Source organism: Gorilla gorilla, chromosome 18 (genome assembly GCF_029281585.2).
Source record: "Gorilla gorilla gorilla isolate KB3781 chromosome 18, NHGRI_mGorGor1-v2.1_pri, whole genome shotgun sequence".
Classification (NCBI taxonomy): domain Eukaryota; kingdom Metazoa; phylum Chordata; class Mammalia; order Primates; family Hominidae; genus Gorilla; species Gorilla gorilla.
Genome location: NC_073242.2, coordinates 32041085 through 32060262, shown reverse-complemented (window position 1 = coordinate 32060262; position 19178 = coordinate 32041085). Strand labels below are relative to the sequence as shown.

The following is a 19178-nucleotide window of genomic DNA, read 5'->3' as shown; positions in this document are numbered from 1 at the left end:
CCCAAAGTGCTGGGATTACAGGCGTGAGCCACCGTGCCCAGCCCCCCAATTTTTTTTTTTAATTAGCAGGGCGTGGTGGCGCGCACTCGTAGTCCCAGCTCTTTGGGAGGCTGAGGTGGGAGGATCACTTGACCCCAGGGAGGTTGAGGCTGCAGTGAGCAATTATTGCACCACTACACTCCAGCCTGGACGACAGAGAGAGACCCTGTCTCTATAATAAAATAAAAACAGTCTAAGACTCTGAGAGGCATGGAATTAGAAAGAGTCTCTGTGTCATAAGACACCATTTTGAGTCTCAGCTGTCATTACTAGTGACCTTACCCAAGTTAGTAAACCTAACTCTCAGATTCCCCATCTGTAAAATTTGATCCATTTATTAGAACATTATTTTTAACCTAGGGTGATCCCGGGCCCAGGTTCTGGTGGGCTGCCGCATACATTGGCTGGGTGGCTCTGGTAGGTCACGCCCTGGCCGCTTCGCCATCGAGGGGAGGGTGAGGACAGTCTCCGAGGCGGCGCTGCCGAACCTCCCGGTGACCTAGAGGCCGCGGAGCCCGCAGGGACCCTTGGCCCCCGAACCTGGGGCAAGAAGGGCGGGCGCGCGCTGGGCGGGTCACGTGACAGCTCCAGGCCCGCGCGGGGCCGGGGCAGGGGCGGGGCCTGGCGCGCGCGGCCCTGCGGGTGACAGGCGGGCGGGAAGGGGCGGGGCCTCGGGCGGGGCCGCCGTGGGGAGGAGGGCGGTGGGAGGGGAGGAGTGGAGATGGCGGCGGCGGCGGCGGCTCAGGGGGGCGGGGGCGGGGAGCCCCGTAGAACCGAGGGGGTCGGCCCGGGGGTCCCGGGGGAGGTGGAGATGGTGAAGGGGCAGCCGTTCGACGTGGGCCCGCGCTACACGCAGTTGCAGTACATCGGCGAGGGCGCGTACGGCATGGTCAGGTGAGGGGGCGTTCCGGGGGAGGGGGCGCCCTCAGGGGAGGGGGCTTCGCGGGAGAGGAGGAGGAGGCGCCGAGCGCTTTCCGGGACGTGGAGACGCGGAGCGTCCCGAGGAGGCAGGAGACTCGGGATGATCGGGAGCGTCCCAGGGAGGGGGCCCCTGAGTGCTTTCTGGGGGAGGGGGCGCTGCCTACGTCCTCAGGGGAGCGGGCTTGGAGGCTTTGAGTCCACCCTTCTGTAATGATGGGAGGGGCATCCGAGTGCATGTGGGGGCCCGCGGGGACCCTAGTGACACGGGGCGAGGCCCAGAGGATGAGTACTCTCGGGGAGGCGACATCCTTAGTGAAGAGGCAGTGGAGGGCCCGTTTTGGGGGAAAGGGTGTCTTGGATTCCCCCTGTGAGGCAGTGCCAGGGAACCTGGGGGAGAAGAGCCGAGATCAGGGTGGGGCAGGGCTTTGGCCCCACCACCACTACCACCACCAGGGGCCCAGAGAGAGATGAGGCGGCCAGGAGTGCCACCTGCATGTTTTGGGAGGGGTCTGTGAGTGCCCCCGACCCCACCGTGTGCTCTGGGCCTCTATCCCTCTGGGACAGCCCCGCTGCCCGGATCCCTCACCCTGGGACCCTCCCCTGCCCTGTCCATTCTCTCCTGCCGCTCCCCTGGCTGCCACCTTCCCAGTATTTGCCCCATGGTGTGTCCCCAGCATCTGCACCCCCGGACCTGTCTTGGGTTAAGGAGCGTTTCGTGGGAATGGGGGCGAAGGGTTCAGGGCCAGTAGAATGGAAGGGGATTGAGGAGAGGGGAAGTCAGTGAGCGGTCAGTCTCTTCCTCTGTTTGTAAAGTCACCGAAGGGCCGCCTGGCTGGTCCCCAGCTTTCTCTCTGGAGATCCCAGGCCTCCACAGCAGGAAGGAACCAGCATTGTTTATGATTTGACCAGAGCCAGCTCCTGCTCTCTCCCCTCCCTGCCAAGGCCTGGGTGGGGCCACCAGGCCCGGACTCCCCCTTTGTAAGGCCACAGCAGCAGCCTCTCTCCGGTCCCCTCAGCTCGGCCTATGACCACGTGCGCAAGACTCGCGTGGCCATCAAGAAGATCAGCCCCTTCGAACATCAGACCTACTGCCAGCGCACGCTCCGGGAGATCCAGATCCTGCTGCGCTTCCGCCATGAGAATGTCATCGGCATCCGAGACATTCTGCGGGCGTCCACCCTGGAAGCCATGAGGGATGTGTATCCTTCACCTTGGCCAGTCGGCTGGTCAGGCACGGCCTCGCAGCTGGGCTGGGGACCCGTTGCTTGCTTTCTGTTTCCATCTTACCCACCACCCTCCAAAACAAACCCAGTAAAATAAACTTTCCTGCAGAGGAGAACCACAGTGTAACAGGACTTGGAGACCTCTGATGAACCCAGGCCTGCAGCGGCCCAGGCAGTATGGCCTCGAGCAAGTCGGTTCTCTGCTCTGTGCCCCAGGGGGAAGGGCTAGGCAGGATGGTCTCTATGGGAGTGGTGTCTTCTGACTCGGCAGTTCTGAGACATGACCCAGCCTCTGCCCACAGTCACTTCTTGCTAAGGAATGGATGATTCTTTCCTCTCCTTCCTCCTTGCCCAGACCGGAAGGGAGACAGGGAGAAAGAAAACTGTCAGCTGGGCGTGGTGGCTCACGCCTGTAATCCCAGCACTTTGGGAGGCTGAGGTGGGAGATTACCTGAGGTCAGTAGTTGGAGACCAGCCTGGCCAACACGGTTAAACCCCATCTCTACTAAAAATACAAAAAAATTAGCGGGGCGTGGTGGTGCAAGCCTGTAATCCCAGCTACTTGGGAGGCAGAGGCAGGAGAATCGCTTGAACCCAGGAGGTGGAGGTTGCAGTGAGCCAAGATCGTGCCACTGCACTCCAGCCTGGGTGACAGAGCGAGACTCTGTCTCAAAACTAAACAAAAACAAAAAACTGCCTTTCTTGAGGGCCTGCTGTGTGTCAGGTACTATACATGCCCAATGCTTTTTTTTTTCTATTACACCTCCCAACTACCCTATGAGATGGGCTTTTCAGCTTCATTTCAAAGATGAGGGGTGGAGTGCAATGGCTCACATCTGTAGTCCCAACACTTTGGGAGGCCAAGACCAGAGGATGACTGGAGGCCAGGAGTTCAAGACCAGCCTGGGCAGCATAGTGAGACCCCACCTCTACAAAAAATTTAAAAATTATCCAGGTTTGGTGGTACACGACTATAGTCCCAGCTACTTGGGAGGCTGAGGCAGGAGGATGGCTTGAGCTTAGGAGTTCGAGGCTGCAGTGAGCTATGATTGTGCTACTGCACTCCAGCCTGGGGGACAGAGCGTGACCCTGTCAAAAAAAAAAAAAAGATGAGGAAGCTAAGGCCCAGAAAACCTAAAATCAAGTGTTTCTGTTGCTGTCTCCTCCTCTCCTCCCCCAGATGGGAACTTGTCCTTCTTCTTAGGACTTCTCACTCAGAGCCACACCCTAATCACCTGTGGACTTGCACCTTGCCCAGGGAGGGACAGCCTAGCCTTGGTTGTCCTCCCCCAATACTGCTTTCCTAGTTTGCCGTCCAATTCCTGTCTGGCTCTCCTTAGCAACTTATGACACCTGTCACTTCTTCCCTGCCCCACCCACCCACTCTCAGTCCCAGCCCTCCACCCAAGAGTGGGGATTTGTACTGAGGTGTCTGCAACCCCCACCACAAACTGTGGACAGGAAATCTCCGTGCTCACCCCCAGCTCGCTGTGTGATCTGAAGCAAGTCACTGCATCTCGCTGGGCCTCCCCAGCCCTAAAAGAGCAGGGCTGGTCCACATATTCTCTGAAGACCCTTTCAAGGCAGATTCTTGTTTTCTTTGTTTTTTGTTTGTTTGTTTTTAGATGGAGTCTCCCTCTGTCGCCCAGGCTGGAGTGCAGTGGCTCAATCTCAGCTCACGGCAACCTCCACCTCCCAGGTTCAAGCTATTCTCCTGCCTCAGCCTTCCAAGTAGCTGGGACTACAGGCGCCTGCCACCACGCCCGGCTAATTTTTGTATTTTCAGTAGATGCGGGGTTTCGCCCTGTTGGCCAGGCTGGCGTCAAACTCCTGACCTCAGGTCATCAACCCACCTTGGCCTCCTGAAGAGCTGGGATTACAGGCATGAGCCACCATGCCTGGTCTCAAGGCAGATTCTAAAAGACAGCCCTGACTTATTTTTCCAGAGACAAGCCAAACAGCATTTGTGGATTTATTTATTTATTTACGCATAAGCTTTTTTGTATCTTCAAATAGAAAAAGACATTTTACTCCTCCATCTTCTGAGGTATGGCTAAGCACTCTCCTTTGAGTGGGAGTGTGCTGTTGGGAGTGTCTCCTCATTTTTCTTGCACAAACCATTCCCATAAGGCAGGCATTTATTTTTAAGCAAACATTTATTGCATGCCAGATGGTGTTCATACATTATCTCATTTAACTCCCTCAACAGCCATGTGACTCAGGCATTGATATTAGTAATAATAGTTCATGTTTGCCTAGCACTCACAACTTGCCAAGCACTGGGCTGACAGCTTTACATGTGCCATCTCATCTAGTCTTCACAACCACCCTCAAAAGAACCATTATTTCATGGCTTGCACCTGTAATTTCCAGCACTTTGGGAGGCCGAGGTGGAAGGAACACTTGAACCCATGAGTTCAAGACCTGCCTGGGCAACAGAGCAAGAGCCCATCTCCACAAAAAGAAAACAAACAAACAAACAAAAAAACATTATTTCCCCTACATACCAGATGAGAAAGTTGAGGCACAGACAGGTTGAGATCCTAAAGCCAGTGAGTAGTAGAGAGGAGATTTCAGACATCCATGGGTTAACTCCAGAGTTGCTGCTCTTTTTGAATTTTTTTTTTTTTAATTTATTTATTTTTGAGACAGAGTCTCACTCTGTCATCTGGGCTGCAGTGCAGTGACACAATCTTGGCTCACTGCAACATCTGCCTCCTGGGTTCAAGTGATTCTCGTGCTGCAGCCTCCTGAGTAGCTGGGATTACAGGCACATGCCGCCGTGCCCAGTTAATTTTGCTATTTTTAGTAGAGACAGGGTTTTGCCATGTTGCCCAGGCTGGTGGTCTCAAACTCCTGGCCTCAAGCAGTCCTCCCGCCTCAGCCTCCCAAAGTGCTGGGATTACAGGTGTGAGCCACCACTCCTGGCCCAAGTTGCTGCTCTTAACTGTGAAGTTCTCCTGCCTCCCACAGTTTATTATTATCCCCATTTCCCCGGTAGGGAAACTGAGGCCACAGAAATGAAGCCCCTTGCTCAGGATCAGCAACTGTGATGCGACAGAGGCTCAGAGCCCTGCCGCCGGGTAATGGCAGCAGCTTCCCCAGCTGGTGGTGCAGGTTGGCAGATCTATTGAGTCCCAGGGGCCCTGGCTGGAGGAGGTGTGCAGCCTCGCCTTCAGAGCCTGTTTTCCTTAACCAAGTGCCTCCCACTGCCCCCTGCCTAGGGGGGTCTGCGGAACCATCCTCAGCTACATTGTGCAGGACCTGATGGAGACTGACCTGTACAAGTTGCTGAAAAGCCAGCAGCTGAGCAATGACCATATCTGCTACTTCCTCTACCAGATCCTGCGGGGCCTCAAGTACATCCACTCCGCCAACGTGCTCCACCGAGATCTAAAGCCCTCCAACCTGCTCATCAACACCACCTGCGACCTTAAGGTCAGAGGGTTGGGCACCTGTCCCCTCCTCCCCCAGGGTCTGGGGCTTCCAGTGACCAGTAGAAGAAGCCTTGGGCAGGAGAACATTGCAAGCAAAGGGAACAGTGGAGGCAAAGACAAGGGGGCGTGACTGCTTAGGCTGCAGAGGCCTTGAGCGCCGAGCTTAGCAGCTAGGTCTGATTCCAGATTTGTGATTTCGGCCTGGCCCGGATTGCCGATCCTGAGCATGACCACACTGGCTTCCTGACGGAGTATGTGGCTACGCGCTGGTACCGGGCCCCAGAGATCATGCTGAACTCCAAGGTAGGAGGGGCTGCCCACTCCTGAAAGGAACGGACCAGTTCCCAGGAAGCCCTGGAGCTACCTCTGAGCCAGACACTGACCCCCATGACACAGGAATTCTACCCTCTGGGCCTTGGGCTCTGCAAGGAAGCTGAGCATTGAGCCCTCCAGGCCTTTGCCTTCTGCCTGGTGTTGGATCTAACTTGGAGGTGGTGGCCTGGCGCAGACAACAGGACCCTGTTGAGGCTGGCCCAGGAGCTCACCACTTCCTCCTCTCCCCCAGGGCTATACCAAGTCCATCGACATCTGGTCTGTGGGCTGCATTCTGGCTGAGATGCTCTCTAACCGGCCCATCTTCCCTGGCAAGCACTACCTGGATCAGCTCAACCACATTCTGGGTGAGGGAGGCCCGGCTGGCTGAGTTGGGGATGATTAGCTTTTCCAAGGTGAGATTTCTCGAGAGTCCAAGTCAGGGATACCACCACGTGTGGGGTGCCTCCAGCATCTCATGGTATCTCAATGAGGTATAGATATTATCCCCATTGGATAAATGGGAAAAGCAAGGCTAAGTCCCACACCTGAGGAGGCACCAGACCTAGGATTTGAGCCTCGGTCTGCCTGAACCCAGCCCCCTTGCTCTGCACCACCATGCTAATGACTAGGAGGTGACTGAGGGATTGGCATGGGTTGCTGGGCTGGGGGGTCTTGTTCTTGCCTTGTTGCCTGTTCTGTTCCCAGAAAGAAAGAGGTGATCATTTACCAAGTCACCTCCTTATCCACAGGCATCCTGGGCTCCCCATCCCAGGAGGACCTGAATTGTATCATCAACATGAAGGCCCGAAACTACCTACAGTCTCTGCCCTCCAAGACCAAGGTGGCTTGGGCCAAGCTTTTCCCCAAGTCAGACTCCAAAGGTTCGAGAGACATGAGGGTGGGTGTGGGATAAACCTTGGGTGTCGTGGAGGGTGTGTGAGCCCAGCAGCCGCTGGAGGAGACAGGCAAAGCAATGCTTCTCGGAGCTCCTCCAGTCTTCCCTGTGACTCCTGACTCCTGCCCTTCCATAGCCCTTGACCTGCTGGACCGGATGTTAACCTTTAACCCCAATAAACGGATCACAGTGGAGGAAGCGCTGGCTCACCCCTACCTGGAGCAGTACTATGACCCGACGGATGAGGTGGGCCAGTCCCCAGCAGCAGTGGGGCTGGGGGCAGGGGAGCAGGGGGGCACGTAGGCATCCCCCATGCCAGGCCTGAGCCTTGCTGTCTCTGCCACCCCAGCCAGTGGCCGAGGAGCCCTTCACCTTCGCCATGGAGCTGGATGACCTACCTAAGGAGCGGCTGAAGGAGCTCATCTTCCAGGAGACAGCACGCTTCCAGCCCGGAGTGCTGGAGGCCCCCTAGCCCAGACAGACATCTCTGCACCCTGGGGCCTGGTGAGTGTCTCCATGGCCCACACACAGACACCCTGATACTAAATATCTATATCTGTATATCTATATCTATATCTATCTGTACATGCCTCCATACAGCAGCAAGCTTACCCCACACCCATGGTCAATGTGTCTGGTGACAACAGAAGTGCCCAGGGGGCTGGGTGCGGTGGCTCATGCCTGGAATCCCAGCACTTTGGGAGACTGAGACTGAGACGAGTGGATCACCTGAGGGTCAGGAGTTTGAGACCAGCCTGGCCTGCATAGCGAAATCCCATCTATACTAAAAATACAAAAATTAGCCGGGCACAGTGGGTCACTCTGGTAATCCCAGCACTTTGGGAGGCTGAGGCAAGTGGATCACCTGAGGTCAGGAGTTCGAGACCAGCCTGCCTGGCCGACGTGGTGAAACCCTGTCTCTACTAAAAATACAAAAATTAGCCGGGCACGTAGGCATGCGCTTCTAGTCCCAGCTACTCAGGAGGCTGTGGTGGGAGGACTGCTTGAACCCGGGAGGCGGAGGTCGCACCACTGTACTCCAGCCTGGGCAACAGTGAGACTCTCAAAAAAAAAAAAAAAAAAGGGCTGGGCACAGTGGCTCATGCCTGTAATCCCAGCACTTTGGGAGGCCGAGGTGGGTGGATCACAAGGTCAAGAGTTGAGACCAGCCTGGCCAACATGGTGAAACCCGGTCTCTACTGTAAAGAATACAAAAATTAGCTGGGTGTGGTGGCACATGCCTATAATCCCAGCTACTCAGGAGGCTGAGGCAGGAGAATTGCTTGAACCCAGGAGGCAGAGGTTGCAGTGAGCCGAGATCGCACCACTGCACTCCAGCCTGGACTACAGAGCAAGACTCCATCTCAAAAAAAAGAAAAAAAAATGCCCAAGGGCTGCCCAGACTGGTGGCCCACCGAGTCCTCCAGCCCCAAATGTCTCTGCCTGTCAACACCTTGCATCCTCCAGCCCCACAAGCCATTCTAATCTCCTTCTGGGAACAGAACTGGCAAAGAGGCAAGAGGTCACTGAGGGCCTCTGTCACCCAGGTGAGGACCTGAGCCAAGATTCAGCTCTGGGTGTGGCAGAAGCAGGTGGGGCCATGATTGCTTTGGGAGGGGCCCAGCAGCGCCCAGCCTGACCCAGATTGCCAGGCCTCCTCACACCTGCTGCCAGATCAGCAGTTCACATAGCTGTGGGGACCCTGCTGGCCTGCCCCCACCCACGCTGCCTCCTTGCCTCCTCCGGTCTCTTCCTGTCTTCAGCCAGGTGTGGCCTGATAGAAAGAAGGCATGCACACCTGGGCTCAAACTCCAGCTGTGCCACTTAGTAAGTGCTGTGTGATATTGGGCAAGGCACCTCACCTCTCTGCACCTCAGTTTCCGGAGTCAATCTATTTATCTTTTTTTTGGTTTTGTTTTTTTGAGACAGTGTCTCGCTCTGTCACCCAGGCTGGAATGCAGTGGTGCAATCATAGCTCACTGCAGCCTCAAAACTCCTGGGTGCAAGGGATCCTCCCAGCTAGCTGGACGAGCCATTGCAACCGGCTAATTTTTTTTTTTTTTTGTGGAGCTGGGGTCTTGCTATGTTGCCCAGGCCAGTCTCAAACTCCTGGGCTCAAGCAATCCACCACCTCAGCTTCTCAAAGTGCTGGGATTATAGGCGTGAGCCACTGTGCCCGGCCGAGACAGTTCTAATAATGAAAGCATAAAGCCCTAAGCATTGTTCTAAGAGGTTTACATGTATTAATTCCTTTAATCTTACAGCAGTACCTCGAGCTAGGTACTATTATTATCTCCATTTACAGATAAGGAAACTGAGACCCAGCCTATCCAGCTGTGAGGGTGAAATGAGAGATGTTGAGGTCAGGGCTCCAGTGGGTCTGCCCGGGGGGTGCTAACGACTCCTTTTCTGCCTGCTTCTCTCTTTAGGACCTGCCTCCTGCCTGCCCCTTTCCCGCCGGACTGTTAGAAAATGGACACTGTGCCCAGCCCAGACCTTGGCAGCCCAGGCCGGGGTAGAGCATGGGCCTGGCCACCTCTCTCCTTTGCTGAGGCCGCCAGCTTCAGGCAGGCCAAGGCCTTCTCCTCCCCACCCGCCCTCCCCATGGGGCCTCGGGGGCTCAGGTGGCCCCAGTTCAATCTCCCGCTGCTGCTGCTGCGCCCTTACCTTCCCCAGCGTCCCAGTCTCTGGCAGTTCTGGAATGGAAGGGCTCTGGCTGCCCCAACCTGCTGAAGGGCAGAGGTGGAGGGTGGGGGGCGCTGAGTTGGGACTCAGGGCCATGCCTGCCCCCCTCATCTCATTCAAACCCCACCCTAGTTTCCCTGAAGGAACATTCCTTAGTCTCAAGGGCTAGCATCCCTGAGGAGCCGGGCCGGGCCGAATCCCCTCCCTGTCAAAGCTGTCACTTCGAGTGCCCTCGCTGCTTCTGTGTGTGGTGAGCGGAAGTGGAGCTGGGGGGCGTGGAGAGCCCGGCGCCCCTGCCACCTCCCTAACCCGTCTAATATATAAATATAGAGATGTGTCTATGGCTGACCGTGGCTCTGTCTGTGTTCGCGACGCCCCCGCCCTGCCCCGTGCGGCTCTGAGGACAGACTTCTGCAGCCCAGCTGCTGCTTGACTTGGGCTTTCAGGGGCCTGGTGCCCTTCACTCCCAGCTGCCCAGGGCTGGGGACAGGGCTCTGGAGAGCTCCAGACTCCTAGAAAGAAGGGGGTCAGTTTTCCCCTTAGTCACTGTCCTGTCCTCTCGCTAATGGCTTCCTGTCTAACTGGCTGGGGGTGATTCGGGGTGACTCAGGAGCACCCTACACACCCCTGGATCCTCTGAAATGGCAAGGGGTAGGCATGTTGGATGCGCCGGCTACAAGTACCAGTGAGAGGGAGAGGTCCTAACAGTCCTGGGTGGTTTTTACTCCCCTCATGTAGCCCAGGACAGGGGGCTGTTGGGGTCTGGGAAGGGCCTGGGGATATGAGAGCCAGGGCTACTTGCCTCACCTCCTGACACTACCCCGGCTTCAGCCGAACCCTGCAGCCTGGCTCCAAGCCAGCCCAGCGGCAGGCTCAGCAGGTCCCAGGGGCGTGGCAGTGGCCAGTAGTAGAGCCGGCCCACACCGGCTAGGCAGGCAGCACAGTCCCGCGGACGGCTGAGCGTGTGGCTGCAGGAGCTTCTGTGGGAGTACGGTCATGAGCCTTTTGCTGTACTATGCCCTCCCTGCCCTGGGCAGCTATGCCATGCTCTCCATCTTCTTCCTGCGCCGGCCTCATCTGCTGCACACGCCCAGGGCTCCCACCTTCCGCATCCGCCTGGGGGCCCACCGAGGAGGTGAGCCGGGTAGGGGTGAGAACAGGCGCCGAAGTGGACAGCACAGAGGGGTAGGTCCAAGGGGGCATGCTAGAAACGGGGCAGGGACCAAGAGAGAAGGAGAGCGAAGTGGCAGGGCAGGGTGTGGACGAGGAAGAAGATGCTGGCACAGCCTGGGCTGGCTGGGGAGGTGAGGCCAGAGGGAGGATGGAGCCCAGAGAGGGAATGTGGGTGATGAGGTCGGGCCAGGCCCCTAGACCCCAAGCCCCAGGGGCCCACTCCAGTGCCCCCCACAGGATCTGGAGAGCTGCTGGAGAACACCATGGAGGCCATGGAGAAGTGAGTGTATCTGCCCCTGCCCAGGCTGCCATGTGAGGGTGTGCAGGTCGTGGACTGCATCACAGCAAGGGACGCCATTCACTTCCTAGCTGGGTGACTGGCGCCCCCTGGAGGTGGCCTGCACATCCCGCCATGAACTCTGCTCTCACATTCCCAGCCACCTCCCAGCCACCATGCCCCTCATCCCAGTCCCCTGCCCCTGTCCCCCGCTGACCTTCACCCCCACAGCTCCATGGCCCAGCGCTCGGACCTCCTGGAGCTCGACTGTCAGCTGACACGGGACAGAGTGGTGGTGGTGTCACATGATGAGAACCTGTGCCGCCAGTCGGGCCTAAACAGGGATGTGGGCAGCCTGGACTTTGAGGTGGGCCCTGCCCTGACACCCCAACCCCCACCCTGAGAGTCACCATGCCCAATGCGGGCCTCTAGTGACATCCTTCCTGTCCTCCCCAGGACCTGCCCCTCTACAAGGAGAAGCTGGAGGTTTACTTCTCTCCAGGTGAGAGCAAGGGCTTCGAGCCCTGCCTGGGCCATGCCTGCCTTCCTTGGACCTCCGCCTTGGCTTCCCTCTGACCCCTTTTCCCACACCACCCCCAGGCCACTTTGCTCACGGGTCAGACCGGCGCATGGTTCGTCTGGAGGACCTGTTCCAGAGGTTTCCAAGGACACCCATGAGCGTAGAGATCAAAGGGAAGAACGAAGAGCTCATCCGTGAGGTGGTGCTGCAGGCAGGGCTAGGGCGGCCACCGGGGGCGTGAGAGAGGCCTGGCTCTCCCTTCACCTCCTTCTCCTCCTCCCAGATAGCAGGCTTGGTGAGACGCTATGACCGTAATGAAATCACCATCTGGGCCTCGGAGAAGAGCTCGGTCATGAAGAAATGCAAGGCTGCCGTGAGTCCCCCCCACCCCTCCCCCGTCCTCTTCCTCCTCCAGGGGCCCCTCCTCCCCGGAGCTGGAGCCCACCCAGCATGGGGACCAGAGCTAGAGGGGTCTGGGAGAGTTCCCAGTGGCGTGGCGGTGGCAATGAAAAGGGTGTGAACTCAGGCCTCGAACACAGAGCCAAGATGTGACTTTTTTTTTTTCTTTTTTGAAACACAGTCTCTCTCTGTCACCCAGGCTGGAGTGCAGTGGTGCGACCTCGGCTCACTGCAACCTCTGCCTCCTGGGTTCAAGCGATTCTCATGCTTCAGCCTCCCGAGTAGCTGGGATTACAGGTGCACGCCACCACGCCCAGCTAATTTTTGTATTTTTAGTAGAGATGGGGTTTTACCATGTTAGCCAGGCTGGTCTTGAACTCCTGATCTCAGGTGATCCACCTGCCTCAGCCTCCCAAACTGCTGAGGTTACAGGCGTGAGCCACCACACCCAGCCCCAAGATGTGACTTAGATCCTGCAGGTAGTAGGGCCTCTTGAATGCCCACCACGGCTCCCCTGCAGCTCATGCCTCCTCTCTGCTTCCCCAGAGCAGACCGATTCTCATGCCTCTCCTTGCCTCCCCAGAACCCCGAGATGCCCCTGTCCTTCACAATAAGCCGAGGATTCTGGGTGCTGCTTTCCTACTACCTGGGGCTGCTGCCCTTCATCCCAATCCCTGAGAACTTCTTCTTCTGCTTCCTGCCCAACATCATCAACAGGTACCAGTGGGGGGCGGACCTCAGAAAAACTCCCCACTGCTTAGGGTCTCCGTGGAGAAGGAGCCCAGATCTTCCCAGCTCCCCTCAGAGATAACCCCCAAGGTCTTTTAAGGACAGTGGTTCTTACCCAGCATTCATGAATACTAAGGGAACTGTGAACACCCTGAAATTCTGTGCATATGTGGAGTTTTAGGATAGAGAGGTCATTTATCCATCTCAGGCCATCTAGCATATTTTATTGAATGTCTACTCTGTCCCAGGTGCAGTTATAATGTGTAAATGAGACCAGTGAGGGTGGGGAGAGGTCCTTGGTGAGCTTACAGTCTGGCTGGGGAGACATTCGTTCATTAATTATAGCACGGCTGTCTCAGACCCTCAGCAGGAAAAGGCCAAGTCAGTGTTCTGCAGGAAGGCAGGGGTTAACAAAGTAACAGCTGGGGAAAGGATCAGAAATTTGTATACTTCGCTGGCACTTAAGCCTAGTCCCTCCCTTTGCTTTACAATTTTTTTTTTTTTTTTTTTTTGAGACAGAGTCTTGCTCGGGCTGGAATGCAGTGGCCAGATCATGACTCACTGCAGCCTCGACCTCCTGGGCTCAGGAGATCCTCCTGCCTCAGCCTCCTAAGTAGCTGGGAGTATAGGCGTGCAACACTGCACCTGGCTAATTGTTAAATTATTTGTAGAGACAAGGTCTCACTATGTTGACCAGGCTGCTCTTGAACTCCTCAGCTCAAGCGAGCCTCCCACCTCGGTCTCCCAAAGTGCTGGGATTACATACCTGAGCCCCCGGGTCCGGTCTCCCTCTGCTTTCTGACAGCTTCTCTGTGGTAGTCCCAGAGCTCTCTGCTCCCCTCTGTTGTCCAGAAGGAAGTCCCACTCAGCCCCCACAATCCCTTGCTACAAAGAGATCAATGATATTTGTGTACCACCTTTTTATACAGGATTTTTTTTTTTGTTTTTTGAGGAGTCTCCCCGTTGCCCAGGCTGCAGTGCAGTGGCGCGATCTCGGCTCACTGCAAGCTCTGCTTCCCTGGTTCACGCCATTCTCCTGCTTCAGCCTCCCGAGTAGCTGGGACTACAGGCGCCCGCCACCACACCCGGCTAATTTTTTGGTGTTTTTAGTAGAGATGGGCTTTCACCATATTAGCCAGGATGGTAATCTCCTGACCTCATGATCCGCCTGCCTCGGCCTCCCAAAGTGCTGGGATTACAGGCGTGACCCACTGCGCCTGGCCTTATACAAGATTTATAAAGTGTTTTAACATATTTTGGGTTGACTTTTACCTTGCAGCACCCCCAGGAGGTATAAGAATCATGACTCCCATGGTACCCTAGAGAATCTGAGGCCCAGAGAGGTTCTGTAATTTGCCCAAGGACACACAGCTGGAAATCCAGAGCTTAGGTTTTCCCTGGGTCTGACTCCAAAGCCTGCCCTAGGACACTATCAAGGGCCTCTAAAGTCACCCCTGGAGTGGGATAATTAGGGGTCGTCCCACTAAGTGCTGTCTGATCTCAAGAAGCTGGCCAATGGGCACAGTGGCTCACGAGGTTTTTGTGGGTTTTTTTGTTTGTTTGTTTTTGAGACTGAGTTTTGCTCTTTTTGCCCAGGCTGGAGTGCAATGGTGCGATCTTGGCTCACCGCAACCTCCGCCTCCCAGATTCAAGCGATTCTCCTGCTTCAGCCTCCCAAGTAGCTGGCATTACAGGCATGCACCACCATCCTGGCTAATTTTGTATTTTTAGTAGACACAGGGTTTCTCCATGTTGGTCAGGGTGGTCTTGAACTCCCGACCTCAGGTAATCCACCCGCCTCGGCCTCCCAAAGTGCTGGGATTACAGGCGTGAGCCACCGCGCCCAGCCATTGTTTTTTGTTTTTGAGAAGGAGTCTCACTCTGTGGCCCAGGCTGGAGTGCAGTAGTGCGATCTTGGCTCACTGAAACCTCCGCCTCCTGGGTTCAAGCAATTCTCCTGCCTCAGCCTCCCAAGTGGCTGGGACTACAGGGTCTGCCACCACGCCCGGCTAATTTTTGTATTTTTAGTAGAGACGGCGTTTCGCCATGTTGGCCACGCTGGTCTCCTCCCACCTCAGACTCTCAAAGTGCTGCGATTACAGGTGTGAGCCACCACACTTGGCCGGCTCGTGCTTATTATCCTGGCACTTTGGGAGGCTGAAGCGGGAGGATTGCTTGAGTCCAGGAGTTCAAGACCAGCCTGGGCAACATAGTGAGACATGTCTCTACAAAAATTTTTTAATGGCCGGGCTCGGTGGCTCACGCCTGTAATCCCAGCACTTTGGGAGGCCAAGGCGGGCGGATCACAAGGTCAGGAGATCAAGACCATCCTGGCTAACAGGGTGAAACCCCGTCTCTACTAAAAATACAAAAAATTAGCAGGCGTGGTGGCAGGCACCTGTAGTCCCAGCTACTCAAGAGGCTGAGGCAGGAGAATGGTGTGAACCCGGGAGGCGGAGCTTGCAGTGAGCTGTGATCGCACCACGGCACTCCAGCCTGGGCGACAGAGCAAGACTCTGTCTCAAAAAAAAAAAAAAAAAAATTAATTTAAATTAATAATAAGATAAATAGATAAGAAGCTGGCCAGGCCCAACCAGGAGGGCCTGCAGCCTGGATGTCCAGCTTTGGAACCGAGCGAGGCCCTGGCCCAGCCCCACCACCACTCTGCTTTGGGCCTGGCAAGTCCCTTTCGTTCTCTAAGGCCCGGATTCCTTATCTGGTGAATGGTGACTGGAGGGCCACACCCTCGAAGCGTGGTGGTCAGAGTAGGCTCTCTGAACAATGGGTGAATTGTTCACTGGGGCAACTACAAAGGTTATTCTGGGGGATTCTGGGGGGTGGGAGGGCAGCGCTACCCTGGTTGGGGGGGGCACTACCAGCCCACCCCACCTCTGGGACAGGGGAGACCCTAGGAGCTAACCCCCACTTCCTTCTCTCTGCAGGACCTATTTCCCATTTTCCTGCTCTTGCCTGAACCAGTTATTGGCTGTGGTTTCGAAATGGTGAGGTGGGCAAGATGGCGGGTGGAGTGTCCCCATAGAGACCTACTGCTGCCCTTCTCCCAGGTCCCCTCTCATCATCACCTCCCACGTCCCCACCCCACCCCCAGGCTGATCATGAGGAAGAGTCTGATCCGACACTTGGAGAAGCGAGGGGTGCAGGTGAGGCCTTGACCACCACTTCCACCGCACACAGACCTGGCAGCAGGGTTCCGGTCCCACTCTGCTGCCAACTAGCTGCATCACTCGGGCAGGTGACCTCACCTCAGTTTCTTCGTCCCTAAAATGGGAAAATGGTATATTTAACTCTCCGGATACACACACACACACACACACAAACACACACAATTTTCTTCTTCTTCTGTGTGTGTGTGTGTGTGTGTGTGTGTGTGTGACAAGAGTCTCACTCTGTCACCCAGGCTGGAGTGCAGTGGTGCAATCTCGGCTCACTGCAACCTCCACCTCCCGGGTTCAAGCGATTCTCCTGCTTCAGCCTCCCCAGTAGCTGGGACTACAGGTGCCTGCCACCATGCTTGGCTAATTTTTGTGTTTTTAGTAGAGACGGGGTTGCACCATGTTGGCCAGGCTGGTCTCGAACTCCTGGCCTCAAGTGATCCGCCTGCCTCAGCCTCCCAAAGTGCTGGGATTACAGGTGTGAGCCACCACGCCTGGCCACACACATATTTTCTTAACCTGACATTGCCAACATATGGATATGTAACTAGTACTTATTAAGGGCTTGATAAATGTTAGCCATTATGATGACAACAATGATGTATCATAATCCCTGATGAGAGGGGGCTGGGGAAAGATGAGAGATGGGAGAAACCAGGCCCAGCCCACCCCCCTCTCCCCTGAGCATTGGCTTCCACCAGATCATTTAATTAGTAAACGATCCTTGAGAATGTTCCAGGCACTATGGTACTAGGGGTGGGAGCTTCCCATCAAGGGTACAGGGAAGAAATGCCATAGGCAGAGGCTGGGCACGGTGGCTCCCACCTGTAATCCCAGCCCTTTGAGAGGCCAAGGTGGGAGGATCACTTGAGCCCAGGAGTTTAAGACCAGCCTGGGCAACATACTGAGACCCTCGTCTCTACAAAAAATTTAAAAATTAGCCAAGCGCAGTGGTTTACACCTGTAGTCCCAGCCACTCAGGAGGCTGAGATGGGAGGATCACCTGAGCACGGGGTTTCGAGGGTGCAGTGAGCTATAATCAGAATCACACCACTGCACTCCACACTCCAGCCTGGGAGAGATGGCCAGACTGTCTCGAAAGAGAGAGAGGAAAGAGCATGAGAGCCAGAGACAGGGAGAGGGAGGAGAGGGAGGGAAACAGGAAAAAGGAAAGGAAAAGGGAAAGGAAAGAAAAATGCAGAGGCAGGGTGCAGTGGCTCATGCCTGCAATCCTAGCACTTTGGGAAGCCAAGGCCAGCGGATCAACTAAGGTCAGGAGTTCGAGACCAGCCTGGCCAACATTATGAAACCCCATCTCTACTAAAAATGTAAACATTATCCGGGTATGGTGGCGCATGCCTGTAATCCCAGCTCTACTTGGGAGGCTCAAGCACGAGAATCGCTTGAACCCAGGAGCTGGAGGCTACAGTGAGCCGAGATCACGCCACTGCACTCCAGCCTGGGCGACAGAGCAAGACTGTCTCAAAAATAAATAAATAAATAAATAAAATATTAACTGGGCATGGTAGTGCATGCCTGTAGTCCCAGCTAGTTAGGAGGCTGAGGTGGGAGGATCACTTGAGCCCAGGAGGTCAAGGCTACAGTGGGCTGTGATTACACCACTGCACTCCAGTGTTGGCAATACAGAGAGACCTCGTCTCATCTGTATTTTTAATAAAATAAAAAATTCCCATCTCCGCCTACCTCAGTGCCCACTCAACGGGCAGGGAAGGGGCAGAGCTGCAGAAGCCGGGGCAGGTGGCAGTGGAATGGGGGTCTGGGGGAGGGTGGTGCTGGTAAGTGGTCAACAACTAGCTCTCAGAGAGGAACAAATGAAAGCCCTGATTTGAGGATTAATTTTCCTGGTTTAAATACTCCCATCTTGGCCAGTTTCAGGCTGCCGACATGAAGCCACTAAATGCAGAATGGGAAGAGATGCATGGTGGCACCCCATCATGTAGTATTTCCATCTTGCAGCCTCAACAGACTTAATCACTTCAACAACACAGTAATAGGAAACTGATTAGCAAGAGATATGCTTTGAATATTTATTACTGGGTTTTTGTTTTGGGTTTTGTTTTTTGTTTTGTTTTGTTTTGTTTTTGAGACAGAGTCTTGCTCTGTTGCCCAGGCTAGAGTGCAATGGCGTGATCTCAGCTCACTGCAACCTCCACCTCCTGGGTTCAAGCGATTCTCCTGCCTCAGCCTTCTGAGTAGCTGGGATTACAGTCGCCCGCCACCACGCCCAGCTAATTTTTGTATTTTTAGTAGAGATGGGATTTCACCATGTTGGCCAGGCTGGTCTCGAACTCCTGACCTTAGTTGATCTGCCTGCCTCGGCCTCCCAAAGTGCTGGGATTACAGGCGTGAGCCACTATGCCTGGCCACTTGTTGTTTTAATAATTTATTTAGGGCCGGGCGCGGTGGCTCACACCTGTAATCCCAGCACTTTGGGAGGCCAAGGCGGGTGGATCACGAGGTTAGGAAATCGAGACCATCCTGGCTAACACGGTGAAACCCCATCTCTACTAAAAACAGAAAAATTAGCTGGGCGTGGTGGCAGACATCTGTAGTCCCAGCTACTCAGGAGGCTGAGACAGGAGAATGGTGTGAACCCGGGAGGCAGAGCTTCCAGTGAGCCGAGTTCGTGCCACTGTACTCCAGCCTGGGCGACAAACCAAGACTCCATCTCAAAAAATAAATAAATAAATAAATAATTTAATTGTCAGTATATATAATTTTTTTTTTTTTTGAGACGAGGTCTTGTTGTATCGCCCAGGCTGGAGTACAGTGGTGCAACCATAGCTCACTGCAGCCTTAGAGTCCTGGGCTCAAGCAATTCTTTCACCTCAGTCTTCCAAGTAGCTGGGAGCACAGGCGCATACCACCACACCGGGCTAATTTTTACAAAGTTTTTTGTAGAGATGAGGTCTCACTTGATCTTAAACACCTGGCCTCAACTCCTGCCTCGGCGTCCCAAAGTGTTGATATTACAGGCGTGAGCCACTGCACCCAGGCTATGATTTAATTTTTAATAATGGCTGGGTTTAATAACCACTTTGCAAAATTCCTGAGAATTTAACAATCAGCTCCAGCCTACTGCTGCTGGGGAGTCTCCATACAGGAGGAGGTGGGTCCCCACTGTCTGGATGTAAAATTATTCAGAATCTACAGGCCCCCTCCCTCCCTGCTTAGGTGGTCTTTTGGTGCCTTAATGAAGAGTCGGATTTTGAAGCAGCCTTCAGCGTGGGAGCCACTGGCGTCATGACGGATTATCCCACAGCCCTGCGGCACTACCTGGACAACCATGGACCAGCTGCCCGGACCTCCTAAGTCCAGAAGCCTCGAGCTCTCCTGTTTCTCTTCCTGAAAAATAAATATTTGCCTTTCAA

At 55.1% G+C, this 19178-nt stretch overlaps 2 protein-coding genes across 3 annotated transcripts; both read left to right on the top strand.

The window, feature by feature from the left end:
• The first annotated feature begins 724 nt into the window (after positions 1 to 724).
• On the top strand, positions 725 to 9863 carry MAPK3 (mitogen-activated protein kinase 3). Its single transcript, XM_031007123.3, has 9 exons — positions 725 to 933; positions 1977 to 2159; positions 5432 to 5621; positions 5807 to 5923; positions 6186 to 6300; positions 6685 to 6816; positions 6967 to 7076; positions 7180 to 7334; positions 9260 to 9863. The coding sequence occupies exons 1-8, from the start codon at positions 761 to 763 to the stop codon at positions 7300 to 7302; spliced, it is 1143 nt and encodes a 380-aa protein (XP_030862983.2). The 5' UTR covers positions 725 to 760; the 3' UTR covers positions 7303 to 7334; positions 9260 to 9863.
• Positions 9864 to 9948: 85 nt separating this feature from the next.
• On the top strand, positions 9949 to 19178 carry GDPD3 (glycerophosphodiester phosphodiesterase domain containing 3). Of its 2 annotated transcripts, XM_019011730.4 has the most exons (10): positions 9949 to 10650; positions 10926 to 10968; positions 11197 to 11332; positions 11422 to 11467; positions 11566 to 11684; positions 11769 to 11858; positions 12468 to 12601; positions 15556 to 15615; positions 15723 to 15774; positions 18982 to 19178. In XM_019011730.4, exons 1-10 carry the CDS (start codon positions 10512 to 10514, stop codon positions 19117 to 19119), a joined length of 957 nt encoding a protein of 318 aa, XP_018867275.3. In that variant the 5' UTR covers positions 9949 to 10511; the 3' UTR covers positions 19120 to 19178. The 2 variants fall into 2 exon arrangements, with proteins under 2 accessions (XP_018867275.3, XP_055221759.1); XM_055365784.2 differs by lacking the exon at positions 15723 to 15774.

Coding starts and splice junctions, on each gene's coding strand:
- GDPD3 (XM_019011730.4), top strand. CDS start 10,512: ATGAGCCTTTTGCTGTACTATGCCCTCCCTGCCCTGGGCAGCTATGCC. Junction 15,616..15,722: donor TTGGCTGTGGTTTCGAAATG/GTGAGGTGGGCA, acceptor CCCCACCCCCAG/GCTGATCATGAGGAAGAGTC. Junction 15,775..18,981: donor TGGAGAAGCGAGGGGTGCAG/GTGAGGCCTTGA, acceptor CTCCCTGCTTAG/GTGGTCTTTTGGTGCCTTAA.
- MAPK3 (XM_031007123.3), top strand. CDS start 761: ATGGCGGCGGCGGCGGCGGCTCAGGGGGGCGGGGGCGGGGAGCCCCGT. Junction 6,301..6,684: donor TCAGCTCAACCACATTCTGG/GTGAGGGAGGCC, acceptor CCTTATCCACAG/GCATCCTGGGCTCCCCATCC. Junction 6,817..6,966: donor CCCCAAGTCAGACTCCAAAG/GTTCGAGAGACA, acceptor GCCCTTCCATAG/CCCTTGACCTGCTGGACCGG.